At 51.1% G+C, this 15,345-nt stretch overlaps 1 protein-coding gene across 1 annotated transcript; it reads right to left on the bottom strand.

Annotated features, from left to right (window-relative positions):
• Window positions 1-50: 50 nt before the first annotated feature.
• LOC119101907 (uncharacterized) lies at window positions 51-12,094 on the bottom strand. The gene is made up of 5 exons (XM_037225297.1): window positions 12,058-12,094; window positions 3,192-3,260; window positions 2,161-2,304; window positions 1,578-1,798; window positions 51-1,203 (listed from the first exon to the last, which is right to left on the bottom strand). Exons 2-5 carry the CDS (start codon window positions 3,238-3,240, stop codon window positions 1,114-1,116), a joined length of 504 nt encoding a protein of 167 aa, XP_037081192.1. The 5' UTR covers window positions 3,241-3,260; window positions 12,058-12,094; the 3' UTR covers window positions 51-1,113.
• Between the last annotated feature and the right edge of the window lie 3,251 nt (window positions 12,095-15,345).

Here is a 15,345-nt window from a genome sequence, read left to right as displayed (position 1 = left end):
TGGTCTGCCGCTTTCTCGCAGACAGAGACATCTGGCGTAAGACGGTCAAACAGGCGGAATGCAAATTTTATTTAGATACCTTTGAACACAGACCGACCACGCACCCTGCACGATGAAACATAAACACATCACACCGGCCGCTAAACAGTCAGAGGCGCATGTCCGAGCAGGGTGTCCTGAATGAACGGTCGCTGGTAAGTACGACGGTGATGGACTGCCATAGGCATGGAATACCATCATGACTATGCTATTAAAGTCAATCACTTAAAACGTCAAAATTCGTTTGCGTTCCAATGAGCCAGCTCAATACTACCAAAAAAGGTAAAACGCAAGAAATGGCACAGCTTCCTCTGACCGCCCGTCGGTAAAAAACTGGTTTAACATGGAACGTTCAAAAGTTTCGCAACGATGCTGACAACGACAAATAGACACGCAAAGTTGAGAATGTATGCAGGTTGATAAGGTCTAACAATAGCACTAATCGCAGCAGTAGCAAACAATGCAGGGCTCAGCGCAAGCTGCTCTACTTTTGGACATACTTGACACCGGAATCTTTTACGCATCTGAAAGATGTACATCACTGCGCAAGACTACATCCCATTTTTGACAAACTATTATCAAGCATCCAAAAATGCCAACAATCGTTGGAGACACGTGAACAGTGACAACATAGCACTTTCGTCATGAGGAGTCCTCCAATGACCGTGGCTTCCTGCGGCAGTCCCCGAAATGACACGCGTTAAGGAGCGGCGCTGCAGCAGAGGCAGGACAGCTTGTCCCGGAATCATGCTGCAACGAAGGACATAGGCCCGACACGTCTGGCCGCTACACATATTGGGGAGGCAAGAGCGCGCACGATGGCCATCGATACCCACTTGTTCCGTACGGGGCGCGTCCGCGAACACCGCACGTCCAACATCTGCCACTCGAGTAGTGTCGGAGTGTCACGCATTGGCCACTCGCTGCGTGTTACATCAAATCATACCGATTGGTGGTTTTTTACAATACTTTTGCACGCGTAGATGACGTTGAGCAGCAAGCCCGCACAGGTAAGATTCTCGGGCACCGTTAAATCAAGCGAGTGCTGCCACCTAGCCGCTGAAGAACTGATCGTTAGTTCTGGCTCTTCCTGTTCTGATTCTGACGGCGCTGCTGTCGCCCCTGTTTCCGCTGCGTGCGACGCTGCTGTTTGTCCTTGCGCCGCTGAAACAACACGCGTTATAGGAAAAACCAGCTAAGCTGCTACTAAGGCATCACATACATCATCTGGTCAGCATCTGATACAACTGACCTTTGAATTATCAATGATCGCAGTCTCAACCAAGGTAGCATACAACCTCCGATTTCGGAGTGCCATCCGTGACTTCACCACAACCTCCAGCCGACTGCTGAGGGCAAATTGTCTTCGGCTGGCAATCGACTCTCACAGATGTCGGTTAAAAACAGAACTGAATCACCAAATGACCCGGAACTATTGAAACAAGAGCCAAACCAAGAACGAGCAGCATTCGTGCAGTCGCAGCACCTACAGGTCTCCCTCAGACCCCGCCGCCTCCTCCAGACGCCGCTTGCCTCACCTGCTGCTTCTTCTGTCCCTTCCTCCTGCCGCCGGCCTTCTTGCCAGGCCGGCGACGGCGGCCGCCCTGGCCGAACCGGCGCTGGATGCGGCAGTCGAACAGCTCTATGACCTGCGCCGGGCAGCCGTCGCCGCTCACCAGGGTGCGCGTGGCCGCGATCGTGTTGGAGGTGCGGTCGCACTCGGCCCAGCTGGCCTGGCGCCGGCGCACGTACTGACAATCTGCCGAGTCCGAACAGTCTGTCAGTCACAACCGCAGTGAGGGGCAGTCACAGTCAGTCGGCCACACCTGTGCCGATGGGCATAGTCCGTCAGCCACACCCGTGCTGGGGGGGGGGGGGGGGGGAGGGGCAGGCACAGTCTGTCAGCCACACCCTTACTGACAGCCTGATGACAGCACCACGCTGGCCAGTTCGTCACAAACACCACACGCATGCATGCCAAGGCCTCTGCTTTTAGTCTTTCACAGCCCAATCCAGTGCACGCGGCTATTCTGAACTTCACTTTAAAAGGTCGGATGAGTTGGTTATAAATTGCACACTGCACACACACACCCGCTGGTACGAGCGAAGAGGGTCACTCACCTTCGCGGCAGACTTTGGTGATGTTGCGGGAGGCCTGGCAGGAGGGGTCCGACTTCTCGGCCTTCAGCACGTCCGTACGGGAGCGAACGCCCTCAGCCGAGCACGCGCCCCAGTCACCATCCCGGCGGTACTTGCATTTGGCCGCTGCCGGGCACCGACATAGTCTCAGCCAACTGACCGTGCTCAGGGCGGAACAGAGCGGCAGTTTTAGCTGAACACGCAGAACAGAACGCTTCCTGCAAGCCAGGAATGGTGCTCTGTTGGAGTGTGTCCCATTTTGTTGTCACACCTTCGTACCCCAGACGCTGGCGTGCTGGGAACTAAACATGTTGAGGAACCTAGGAGGCATATTAAATCAGCCACCAAACATTTGTCATGAGAAAACGAACGTGCCAGCAGACCCATTTCAACCATGCATGCAGAAGAGCACGTTTTGAGAGTTCTTTCAATTATGAACATCCAGAAGGCCGAAGCCGACGTTGCGGTGATTCACAGTCCAAATGTCGGCCAGAAAGGCACCGGAGTTTCAAACAGCTCATCAAAGTGCGAGATATAGATAATTCGTAGTCAGACAAGTGCGTGTGACTTTCACAAGAAGTTGGCCATTTCTCCACAGCCACTGCAGCAGGACACGCAGCTGATAAAACCGCCAGTGTAATCTCACCGGCAGGCTGTAACTATGGGACCGATAAGATAACCCACACGCAGTACCTACATCCAGGATCTCACAGGCTTTGTCTGTACATAGTGGTTCTATGTACGCCACATACAAGCCATATGCCCTGCCAAATGCACTTCACCCCGCCCGTCAGTGTCTCCATTTCCTGCCGCCGCCGTCAGGGGTGTGATATGGGGGCCCGCTGTCACACAGCCAGCCACTATCTCTGGTCAACAGCAGATTGGGACCGGAAGACAGGATTTAACAGCCCGTCAGCGGTTTCTGCGGGACGATTCACAGCGCCACAAAGGCCGCCCGCCCGCCCGCCAGGAGGGCGAGGGGTGGGGGGGGGGGGGGGCAGGGGGGGACTCACCGGTCAGACCGCAGAACAGCGATACCAGCAGCACCACAGTCCACTTCATCGTCAGCTTGGCTGGGTGCCCTGCCGGCAGAGTGAGCGACTGCCTCAGACGACCGCCGTCGACCGCTCTCAGAGGCGGGGACGTTCGGGGTACGCTGCGCGGTAGAGGTCTTGGATCATTGTTCAGGACAGAGGCTACACCGGGCCCTGCCATGCCTCGCTAGCCGCATCCCGGCCGCGGCAAAGCACCGTTCCGCATGCGCGTGGGAGTATGTCGGCTGAGAAGCACTGGCCTCTCCCCTTCGTATACTCTTTTATATATATATATATATATATATATATATATATATATATACATATATATATATCGTATACTACTTCGTATACTTTTCGCGTGCCTGCCACTCCTTCCCGTAGTGCCGGACCGCCGATCCGTCACGATCACGGACGTCTGACCACGAGTAAAGCGACACGCGATCTTCCGTGGCGCAGCAGTCTACTTTGCATCGTGAGTTATGGTCCCGCCTCGTAAATGCCCTTTTGTCGTGAACGCCAATCAATGCGAGGCGTATCAGAGGTCCGCCCCTGCGCGGTGGGCAGGACACAGCAGGGCGCGGGAGAGTCCGACAGGCTCCGGCACCACTCAGCGAGCTGCCGGAGTGCCGGAGAGCGCCCGGTGTCTGACGGACGGCGCGCCAGTGAGATGCACGGGCTGACGTCAGTCCCCCGCCGTCTCCCGCCCCTCGCCAGCGCCGGGCCGGACCCGCGCCGGTTTGCGCGCGCCTGCGCCCGTTCTGGCTCCGTCGAGTCAGCGATTGTAGCGCCGCCGGGACCGGGCGAACACAATCAATCGAGCGCCGTCGGCGGCCGGGCTCGGCGGCGCCGCCCTGCCCAGAGGAGGCGGTGTGCACGCCCCTCCCCCTCCGTCAGTTCTGTTATGCTTCCAGGAGGAGAACTGAGCGGTCCGAGTCCAGCAACGGCCCGAGCCTGACAGTGCCGCGAAGGTACATCCGTTTGTGCAATGTGAAATCATTACACCGCAGACACTTGGGTGACGCATGTTTAAGGAGTACATTCTCACATGACCGAGTGGCAATGACTCAAGGCCGCAGGCGTCGATCGCGGTGTTTCGTAAGCGCAACACTATCGCTCAGATCGTGAGCGGAAGTGATGACATCTCCACAGATAGCGACTTCCACGACGGCAGATAGCTCCTGGTGTTTTCACGTGGAGAAAAATTCGCCACCGGGCAACACGTATCACATTCTGAAGGAACTTCCGTTTTTTTTATAAAAAGGGTCTCGTTATTAGTCAATGCCTCCAGACGATTGGGAGTTTTTTTTTGTTAGCATGCGGATTCAATATAAGTTCAACAATGCGCCCCCAAACTCGTTCCGCGTACACATCGCCGACGAAGGTAAACACGTGTGCATTTCCCTGCATCATCTATCTCATTATCGTAAAATGTTGTCATTATCGTGCATCCTCCTGCTGTCGTCATGCATGGTGAGGGAACCAAGGGAATGTGAACCTCCCGGGAAACCGGCTAAAATCGGCGGCTGTGGCTAAAAGCAGGAAAAGTACTGACCACCGCATGAAAATACATTGAGGACAAAAAAAGGAAGCAGGATTATAAGTGGTAATTAGAAATTATACCCCAATATATTACGGTCTGTGGAGGTAACCAATGCCACGGCTTTTCTCACAACTGGGCAGGGCGTTAAAAAAAATGAACGAGAAGGATGCAGCACGGCATGATCACATGTAAGCTGCCAACTTCCATGCTGCCATTGTGACAGGGAATCCTGGGATTAGGCCAGCAGGCGTATCGATATCTACTTTAAAGCAACAACAAATGCTATATTTCGATAAAATCCCATGCGCTAAGTGACTACAGGTTACATATGCACATATTCCAGGCATTTAATAATCGGATTTTAAAGCGATCTGGGAGAAGCAGAATGTGGTCCGGCCGCTGAACCCAATGCGACGATAATGCAAAACTGCACGATGAAAAGGAGATATCTGCTGTTTGATAGGACACATGTGTTGAAAATCATTTCAAAAGCCGCTTCCAAAACAGCCTCCAGATAACAAAAAACGTAATCATTAAACGCATATGTTGAAAATCATTTGAAAAAAGTGCTTCCAAAACAGCCTTCAGATCACAAACATGCCAAACTATTCCTTCAGGTCGACTACGAGGGCAAGAGGAGCAGGGGGGGGGGGGGGGGGCTCGGTCCGGCTCGTGCCGGCTGCTGCCGGTTTTGTCAGCAGCCGGAACGCAGAACCTGTTGCCAGACGGCCCGTTTTTAAACAAGCGGTCGTGCTCGGTGGCCGGCGGCCGCCCGGCCCACTGTTTACCGGAGAGGACCGGACATGTCAGCCGGACGTGCCAGAGGACAGCTGATGAGCGGCATGTGACGTCACTGGTACCCGACACAGGCGAGGGTCAGTGTACCGGCCCACTGTTTACCGGAGAGGACCGGATATGTCAGACGGACGTACCAGAGGACAGCTGATGAGCGGCATGTGACGTCACTGGTGCCCACCACAGGCGAGGGTCAGTGTACCGGTCTGACGGGCAGTTCGTCTTCCTTAAACTTCGGAAATTGGGGCCTCTGCAAACATGGTCTTCCAAACATCCGGACGATTGTCTCCTCAATTCAGACGCTTCAGTTCAGTTGGACGGCGTGCCCTCTTCAAATAGTGGGCATTGTCCTCAAAGGCCTGTTACTCAGCCAGACGGCGTACCTTTCTCGAACAGATCCTCCCAGTCAGGCGAACTGCGTTTTTCTCCAACAAAGCCTGCTCAAAAACGGCTGGACAGCTTGTCCTTAAAGGAAGTGTTTCATCTTTGTACGGGGTTTTGAAGTGAAATTGCCATCTTGAAGATAATGCGATAATGCGGTACCGTTCCCAGTCCTGCCCTCCTTAAGGCCTAAACCCCCTACTCATTGCGCAACACCCCCGAAAAGATGGGCAGACTATTTCGTACCGACTATTTCAAGGTCACTTAAGTATGCATGACGCCACAGAAACGTCATTCAATTACTGCCACCCCATTGGCCATGCGACATTTAACACGCGCCCGGGTGGCCGGCTGAATACCCTTCGCTCGGGTAGGGGTCAATTCGGCCCGACTGACATCTTACTAAGATAACTAGCCAAGATAGCTAAGATAGCTAGAAACACCAAATTCTCAGGGTAGATTAAAATCTACGTGAGCTCATTCGTGTCAACATTTGAAGTTCCTAGCTCATGACCTTAGGGTCAAATAACGTCAAACAAGATCACATTCAAGATTGGTGTCTTAAGTGCCCTCAGAACCCCCTTATGCAACCGCCGAGAAGCTATATGATACGCGACGCAAAAAGTACTACGCAAAAAGTCAATGACGTTGGTGACCTTGTTCGACCTTCATAAGGTCACGGTGACCTGCGAGATTGCTACGATTTTGCTATTCGAATAAACGCCAGGAATTGTGCTAGGAGGTAGGTTCCCTAAATCACAATGTTGACCCAGATAATTTTAGGTCAATCAACTACTCTGACCTTTAAAAAGCTCATGGAACATGTTTGTTGCGGTCCCTGTCATTAATGAATTCAAAATGAGCACTAGAGACTGCCTCACTAAGTCAAGCTCTCAAAAAAAGCTGGCTATCTTTACCTCGTCCTGACCTTTGTAACTGACCCTAGGTCAATGGGGTTGGATGCACTCTAAGTTCAATTCTTTATTCCATTGGAAACTATTTCAGATATGCATAGCTTCGTCTAACACTCCGCTGTTGCATCATCTTGAAGATTCCTCAAAAAATGTCCTTCGATGACGGCCATCGCCTAGCTCTGGCCTTTCATAGGTACATATTATTTTTTAAATCGGACTATTCACTAATCAATTCTTTACAGCTACGCCCAGTTTGGCGCAGCGTAGTTGCGCCATTCGAAAACCATTTTGGAGAAAACTTGGGGGGTCAATTTAAACCTCACCCGAGCTCGTGTTAGGGCGGGGAAGAATACGACCGTCAAGTCATGCATGCCGGACACTCGTCAGCTGACCCCCACCTGAGCTCGTGTGAGGGCGGGGAAGAGTACGACCGTCAAGTCATGCGTGCCGGACACTCATCAGCACGGTTGCCATGCAAAACGGACTTCATTGTCTCTCATTCAATGTCGTGCAAGCAGTGCAAGTTTTGAACACAATTTGGTTGTTTGGTTATTCGAGTTAGAGCCTTTTCGATTAGAAATGATCTTTTCAGGGCTATGGAGTGAAGGAGAATGGGTAACGGTGGGGCAAGACACATGAGCTGGGGGCCAACCGCTGAACCCCAGCTCACGGACCCCTCGGGGTGTGCGCTGGGCGCCCGGTCGGGGTCCTCTTCCGAGGGGGCCTTGCGGCCCACTAGTGGCTGACGCATACAGTCCGATTCAAATAAACGGAGCGTCGCGATTATTCAGAATAAAGCAAGAAAAGAGGATAAGGGGGTCGGTGGCGAACACGAATCACATTGTGTGCTACATAATACAAGAAGTTGGACATGGGTACTACTTATAAAGACTTGTACGCGAATAACCTAAGAGTAGCGCCATAACCGAGCACGTTATGTTAACCATAACCGAGTGTCGGCAAGCTGGAATACCACAAATGAGTGCTGAAGTTCCAATTTCTCACGGCCAGTTTAGCAGCACCTCTAATGCCGTACAGACGTTCGATGACGCAATGAAACAATGGCGTAGCAAGCAGCATATATACTAAATAGAAACATTTTGTTGCTAAAACAGTTTTTCACTTAAAAGCACACCAGTAGTTATAAGCGAGCTTATTTCATGATGTCTGATACTTGATATAATATCTGCAAATGTGGAGCAATAACTCAAACAAAGCCTTCACGTCGGCCGCACCGGGTGTCCTTCCCCGGAGATGGGATGGAGTGTCCTCAAGCCAGACTCTCCAGCAAGCTGAGCACTGTAGCCTCAAGCCGGTGCACTGCGTGCTCTCAGCACGAGCCGTGCCGCGCCGGCCTGGCAGCCCGGCCCGCTCGCGCGAGGCCCGGCCGCCGGAAGTGCCCCCGCCTGGCCGGCCAGCTCGGCCACGGCGTGTCGCGGCACTAGCCGCGGCGGGCGTGGCCAGCGGTCGCTGACCCGCCCCTGGACGGCACGACCTGCCCGCTACGCTGACACCGGCCGCATGCGAGCACCGCCCACCAGCTGTGGAGCCAGCAAATTAATCACACGGACCAATGCCGGCGGCTGATTTATACGGCTGTTGATGCTGCTTCTCTAAAATGCAACGGAATTCGCGGCTGGTTTCCAGCCGTCGGGTACTGGCGGAGGGCTCTCAATGCTCTCTTCAAACCCAGACCACCGGCTTTGTTTGCCACATATATCTATGTCCAATGCTCGCACTTGCATCACATCCGCTAATTGGTTCGGGCCCGCTGCGCATGTCACGTGACATTGATCGCCGCCGGTCCGCGGTCCACGTGACGCGCAAGTGGCCCTGCGTCTTTTACGCACCGTGTGCCGCGAGTGGATGTCGAAGAGCGCTCTCTGAAGTGACGTCACGCCGGCAGCCCGGGCGAGAGAAGGGTACCGCTGGCGTACGAGGACCAAGAGAACAGAGCATCGCCTGTCATGACGCGGTGCTCAGTGTTGGCTCGTGGACCCACGCTAGGATTTGCCTGTGATGACGTCATCACGCTTTGAGGGTTTGTTCACCGGTAATGAGCCTTCGGCGCGCTGGATTAGAATGCAATTTACAGTGTCACTCCCCGGTACTGAAAAAGCGATGTCGTGAGGACGCTGAAGGTCAAGGATCTGGTTAACCGAAGTCCATGACGATATCTAGAAAGCATCCTCTTTCAAACTTTGGTGCCGAATCCGCCCCGGCGCCAGTAACGTATCCACGCGTAAAGCTCGAAGAATAGAAGGGCGTTTCGCACCCCGTATTTCATTTTGTCGCCCAGAGGGCAATACGGTTCAAGGTCACTAACCACGAACGCGCTACCATTCCAAGGCAAACTCGTTCAGCGCCACTCCGCTGGGTGAGGTGGTGCTCCGAATGGTGACAGCACTGCCGACACACTAGACGACCTTTGGTCATAGGTGGCAGTTGCTATTTCAAAAATCAAGTGTACAAAAACTAAGAATCGAGAAGGTCTCTGCGTGCGAGTGTGACTATGCATGAGAATTAACGCGTGTTTTGAAGAACCTCACTAAGTGGGTAATTTTTCCGCAGACTGGAACATTATTCATTTTCAAAAAATAGTGGGATCGTTGCAAGCGCATTCACGACCGGGACATTTTGCTATACACACACAGTTATTCGTTCGACGGTTTCAGCTCTTAGCAACCACCGATCGCAGCCACATATAGTTTTCAACAGCACGGAGCAAAGTCGTGGACAAACTTTGCTGTAGTATTTGCAAGTCATTTGAATGCATTATGCATGGGTAAGTGTGGTTTGTCTGCCGCGTGGCAACACGGGGCAGCTTTGGCGTCCCCATTCAATCGGCACGAAAAACGAAAAATAAGCAATTTACGAGAATCCTACATAATGCGGGTCGAAACCGTGCCAAGTTTTCGGCAAACCGAGAGCCGCGTGGAAAGGAATCAAGCGATGTAATTAAAAAAAAGTCAATCGAGCTGGCGCAAACGGACCGGCCCGCGTGCAATCAATGAACGCCGGATAGTGACGTGGCTGCAGCGCGCTGGGAGTCCAGGCAGCGATTGGTCGGCTGCGTGCCCGTCTTCTGATAGGTGATGAGCATCTTCCAAGAGGCCTTTGGAAACCTACCTGGCTGCTGCGAAGTTGCTGGCGCGGTGCGGCTATGATAGGATATGATATATGACATCTTTTGATGAGATATGTGTTTCAAAGGCGTATATTGACGAATACGCTTGGTCAATTGAGGCCTTTGAATCGAGGCAATGACGGTAATGAGCCAACGTGTGCACTTTGCATCAATGAACGGCTTTACCACCTAAACTGTGATAAAATATAGACATGCACGACGAAGATTCTGATTGTTGTGGATTCCAAACGAACGTTATGTTTTGCGTTGAATAACTGCGTACACAAGTATCGAGCGCAAAGGGAAGCAGGGCAGAACGGAACACGGGGGTATTTTCATGTTCCTGGGCATAAATGCTTTTCCGAAAAAATTGCAGGGACGTTGGCGTGCCAATCCATGACAGTCACATTTTGTGTTGTTAAATGCTCGACATGATGTGCGAATGCACGACCAGTGCTCTTTAATGTCAGACAAACACCAGAAAAGCCGACCGAAATTTACATGTACCCTGTAAGGTCGCTGACTCATGGCAGGTCAAGGTCAGGCCATGGTTTCAGCGAAGGCGATTTCTAGAGAATCATTCAATCTGATGCAACAACGCAGTATTAAATGAAGCCATGCATATCTGAGACGCTTTCTTAGGCAGCACAAATATTGAATGAGCAAATTATGTTGACCTAAGGTCAGGTATAAAGGTCAGACCAAGGTCAAAACCAGCCTGTTGTATTCATCGAGAACTTGCTGTATAAGGTAGTTTTTGGTGCTTATTTCAAATTTATTGATAGCAGGAATCACATTATACGTCTTCCATGGACTTTTTAGAGATCAGAATAGGTCATTGACCCACAATGACCCAGGTAAACATTTTGTTTTTTTCGAAACATGCTGGCTAACGTAATCTTTGTCGCTTATTCAAATGCAAAACTCAGAGCGGTCTTGTGTGATTTTGGTCACCATGACCCACAAAAGGTCAAACAAGGTCACTGACCTTACCTGAGCATGTGACACTCTGCTTAGAAACAGTTATCTAGGTTCTGGGGGCACTTTGGAGACCAACCTAAAATTTAAACCTGTTTGACCTTATTTGACCCAAAGGTCATGACCTAGGAACCTCAAATTTTGACGTAAGTGAGTTCACGTACAGGTCCACACACCCTATGAATTTGGTGTCTCTAGTCCTTTCAGTTCCAGAGATCTCAGGGGGGGGGGAGTGTTTGAATTGACCCCCCACCCGAGCGAAGGGTATCTAGCCGGTCACCCGCGCGTGTTTAAGGCGAAATGGCCGTTCGAGGTGACAAGGAGGGCCATAATCCGTGTATTGTGGTTCTACTAGCACCACCCATAAACGTAGGTATACAATGTTCCAGGATTACTTCGTTCGGCGCAGCTCATGCATCAAGTTTATTGCAACATTATATGTGACCGGCTCATTATAAATGCCTAACGAAGCCAAATATTTACACTTTAACGCACACCTGAGGGCACCAGTACAAAACTGAATGGAACCACGAATTCCCCGTCGGCTTGTTACCTCTCTGTCCCAGCGCGCCGCGTTGGGTCAATGGTCTGATTCACGGGCCCCGCGGCTCGCTGCCCTCGGTATGATGGATAGGCGTACATTCATAATCAGGCAAGTGCGTCAAATGAGCACGCCGCGTCGGTGTTTCAGAGAAGCGAATGACTCACACATCCCAACACAAAGGCAGGTGCTGAGAGCGCGGTGAGAGAGAGGGAGGAGGAGAGAGGGAAAGGGGATTAGGAGAGAAGACACACGGTGTGATAACCAAGGGTCAGAGCTGAGACAGACAGCACGAGGGCCACGTAAAGCCATTAGGCCCGGTGCTGTCCCGCCACCCCAGTACAAGTGCCTGGCAGGTGAGGGTGGCCGGCCGCACATCAGCAGTGTGGCCATTGTCAGCGCCACGGCGTCCCGGCCAGAGCGTCTGCTCCGCGGTCCCTTCCCCTCCCCGGCGGCCTAGCACGACTTGAGATGCGAATGGCCTCATGCCACACCATCTAACGAACAGCGGAGCACCACGCTCGTCCCGCGCTCCGCTCTGTGAGGCGGCGGGCGGTGCGACTCACCTGATAGTCGGCAGCGGCGCGGCGCGTCTGCGTCCGGGGGCTGGGCGGCGCGCTCTGGAGAGGGACGGCGGCCGGCGGCGGCGCGCCGCGCGCCGCCGCCGGCCGGCCCCGGGGCGCCGCAGAAATCGTTACGGCGTCGGCAGCTGGCGCGCATCCCGGCTCTGCGCGGCCGGGCGGCGGCGGCGGCGCGGCCGGCCGCTGCCCCGCCACCAACGCCAGGCGCCGGAGACATCTTTTCATAAGGGGAACTTGAATACAAATGTCGGGGGTCTGCAAACCTCCATTATGAGATCATACTTTCCAGGCCGCGTTTTTCCGGTTATTTGAATGTAACCGCATCCGCGGCCGTAAGGTTCCGCCGCGCACCGTCATCCACCATAAGGTTCCACTCATGGCCCACGTGAAAAATACACCCACATTTACGGTCAGTGTCCAAAAGAAGTGCTTGACACGCATGACAGCCCGCTAACCTGCTTGAGCCTGTGCGAGCAAGCGCGTCGCCCTAGCTCCGGTTGCGGGGGAGTGTCGATTGAACGCCACCTGGTAGGCTTCCGTTTGAGGACAGACGCGGGCTGCAGCTCTCGCGAACACGTCAGCGTGTGTTTCTGCATGCAGAGCTGGCCGCGGCTAACGACAAGGCGGGCGGTCATTGTCAGTCAATGGGCCTCAGTCAATGGTGACAGTCAATGGATCTCGAGGAGTGCGTAACCAAATCCAAACTTGCCAGTAAATGTAGCCAACTTTGATGCGAATGCAAGACATACATTGACTTTCCAACTAGTGGAATGCTAGGTCCCCGTAGGCCTGTGCTACAGTCCCACGGTCTCACATGCCCTTCCCTTAATGGAATGGAATGATGGAAACATCATCTCGTGATGTTGAACATCATCTCAACTCACCCATCTTTTGACAGCAGCGCTTGTAATAAAAACTTGATAAAGCTAGGTTTTGGCTGGTTTTAACTTGCATTTTTATTCAGCTCATTTGTGTATGCTTGTTGACATCAGACAAAGTTGACAACACACAAATCAAAACACTTTAAATGACTTTGAACAACTTATTTTGATTGCCATGGTTAACCTATGTCAAGGGCAATAATGGGCATGCTCCACAAAACAATCTCTCTTCTCCAAAAGTAACGTAACTTTTAGATGACCATGCCAGTATTTCCGCTTGCTTTTTCAGCTGCAGCAAAGGCATCTATTTAAGCTTGTTTATTCATATTTAATGACAAAGTTTGAGATGTTGGCTTCACATTTTAAATGGGATGGTCTGACTATTTGTTACATACTAATATTTAACTTATATTATAATTGCCATGCAGCTTAGAGTATTCTTGTGTTAAAAAAATAGTGCATATATACAGTACAGTCATTTGCCAGTCAGAAAACCACGACAACTATAGAAAACATCTGGTTTAAGCAGCCATGAGGGACCACTTCAAGAAATTTGGGGCAAGTAATAAAAGTGTGGAACAAAATAAGCCCAATGCATGCCCCGTGGCATCATAATTTGTCTTATGACACAAATCGATGGATTAAAACAGAAAATAGCTAACTCTAGTTACCAATCATGTGCTGAAAGCAGGCAAGGTAAGCAATTACTTGGTCCACAGGAGACTTACTGGCTTCTTCCTGCTCCCCCAAAACAAAAATTCAGTACCTTTTGCACGGCCTGCTGGCAGACAGGGTCATCCCACTCAACCCCCAAATATAAATATTACTCATGCCCACCAACCTACGAGATTAATATCCGAAACAAGTGTAAGAGGTGTGCATGATAAACATCTCCAGAGGGCAGAATTTTGCCATCAAACACTTCTGTATTAGCTGCGTCAGGTCTGTCCCAAAGCTTTGTATGACAGCATTAGGATAGCCTTGTCAGGTAGCCTGGTAAGTTAGACACTCGAAAGGCTTAGATTTATCATTATTGATCACCGCCATGAACCAAGAAAACGGTTAACCGAGGGTTTGACAGGGCAAAAATGGCGGCAAAAACAAATTCCGTGCTTCAAATTGTCTTCTTCGTTTCCTGTGAATTGTTTACTCTTGGGTGCCTATCAAACATGTTTGGGCGGCTGGCGAATTAATGCAATTTATGTATGAACTACGTACAAGTTTGCAGTTGGAGCATCTTGCGCAGAAATTGGTCAACATTTTAAGCAGCAGATGGTACCTCTAAAGGCAATCGAAAAGGAAACAAGAATACAAGTGGCATCACACTCGTATGATACCAAGAAAAACAAGTGGTTAAATAAATATAAAGACTGATACTTTTGTGGCAAAATTGTGTAATCAGCTGATTTTACTTAAAATATGGTAACAAGAGTGCTCAAATGGTGATATTCATCTTGTAAAATTAATTTAGAAGACATTTCTTGAATTTTTCACTCCTGCATTTCGGGAGTGATGCCATTTAGTGCTCAAGTTTCTTCGGGTTAAAGAAATACGTGAAGTAAAATTCTCTACCAGGCCTTGCGGGTGTTTGCACCACGCTCTACTTTCGTGGTGTGGTGGTGAGACCCAAAAAATAGGGCATGCGTGAAAACCTTGCATTTGGCACACAGCTGCCGATGGTGATGCATTTTGTAAACAAACCAAACTCAATGCGTGCAAGCGGCTGGAGCCGCTGGGCTTCTTGGGCTTGAAGGTACCTGACACCATTGCTCTGTGTATACATAGATATGGTTCAGATGTAGGTGAGACAGGACATAGCCATGGGTGTCCAGGTTCTGTGGAGCCTCGTTTATGCTTGGTGGTTTCAAGTGAGCTCGGTTTTGGAAACACACCTCAGAAAGGGAAATAGGGGTTTGGCATGTGCGATTAGACAATGTCAGGCAGGAGCGAAAAATTCACATAGAATATGGGGAAAAGGAGTGAAAAGGTCCTCATCATAGGGTGCTGCTTTACGCCCAAAGTCGGCAATTCTAACTTTCGGACACTGTTGAAAACACCGTTCAAGACTTACGTGTTAGGGTCTCATTGTTTCTGATGTCGGGAACTAGAGGCGGGCGTCACATCTATATATGTTTATACACACTCCCCGAAGACCGCCCCTTCTCCAAGATAGCTGACAAGTTTTAACACGTTTCCTTTGTTCAACACGACACGACACGTAGGTGGACATGGGAGCGTTGAACCGGTGTGCCGCCTCCGTGTTATAGATAGAAATAAAACACATTGCATTTTTGCTTAAGACATAGGCGGTGTACAAGCAGCGTCATGCTAGTATTTCACCACCAAAACTCACCTACAATATCATGCCTAGGCTTTATTTCGCGGGATCCTG

This window comes from Pollicipes pollicipes, unplaced genomic scaffold, assembly GCF_011947565.3.
Source record: "Pollicipes pollicipes isolate AB1234 unplaced genomic scaffold, Ppol_2.1 Scaffold_4911;HRSCAF=5802_pilon_pilon_pilon, whole genome shotgun sequence".
Taxonomy (NCBI): domain Eukaryota; kingdom Metazoa; phylum Arthropoda; class Thecostraca; order Pollicipedomorpha; family Pollicipedidae; genus Pollicipes; species Pollicipes pollicipes.
Note: the sequence above shows the minus strand (reverse complement) of the source record. Positions and strands in the feature narration are given on the sequence as shown.

Excerpts from the sequence above, each read along its gene's own strand:
- LOC119101907 (XM_037225297.1), bottom strand. The coding sequence starts at position 3,240 with ATGAAGTGGACTGTGGTGCTGCTGGTATCGCTGTTCTGCGGTCTGACC. Across the intron at positions 2,305-3,191 it reads GCTGTTCTGCGGTCTGACCG|CGGCCAAATGCAAGTACCGC; the intron begins GTGAGTCCCCCC and ends GGTGCCCGGCAG. Across the intron at positions 1,799-2,160 it reads CACCAAAGTCTGCCGCGAAG|ATTGTCAGTACGTGCGCCGG; the intron begins GTGAGTGACCCT and ends CGGACTCGGCAG.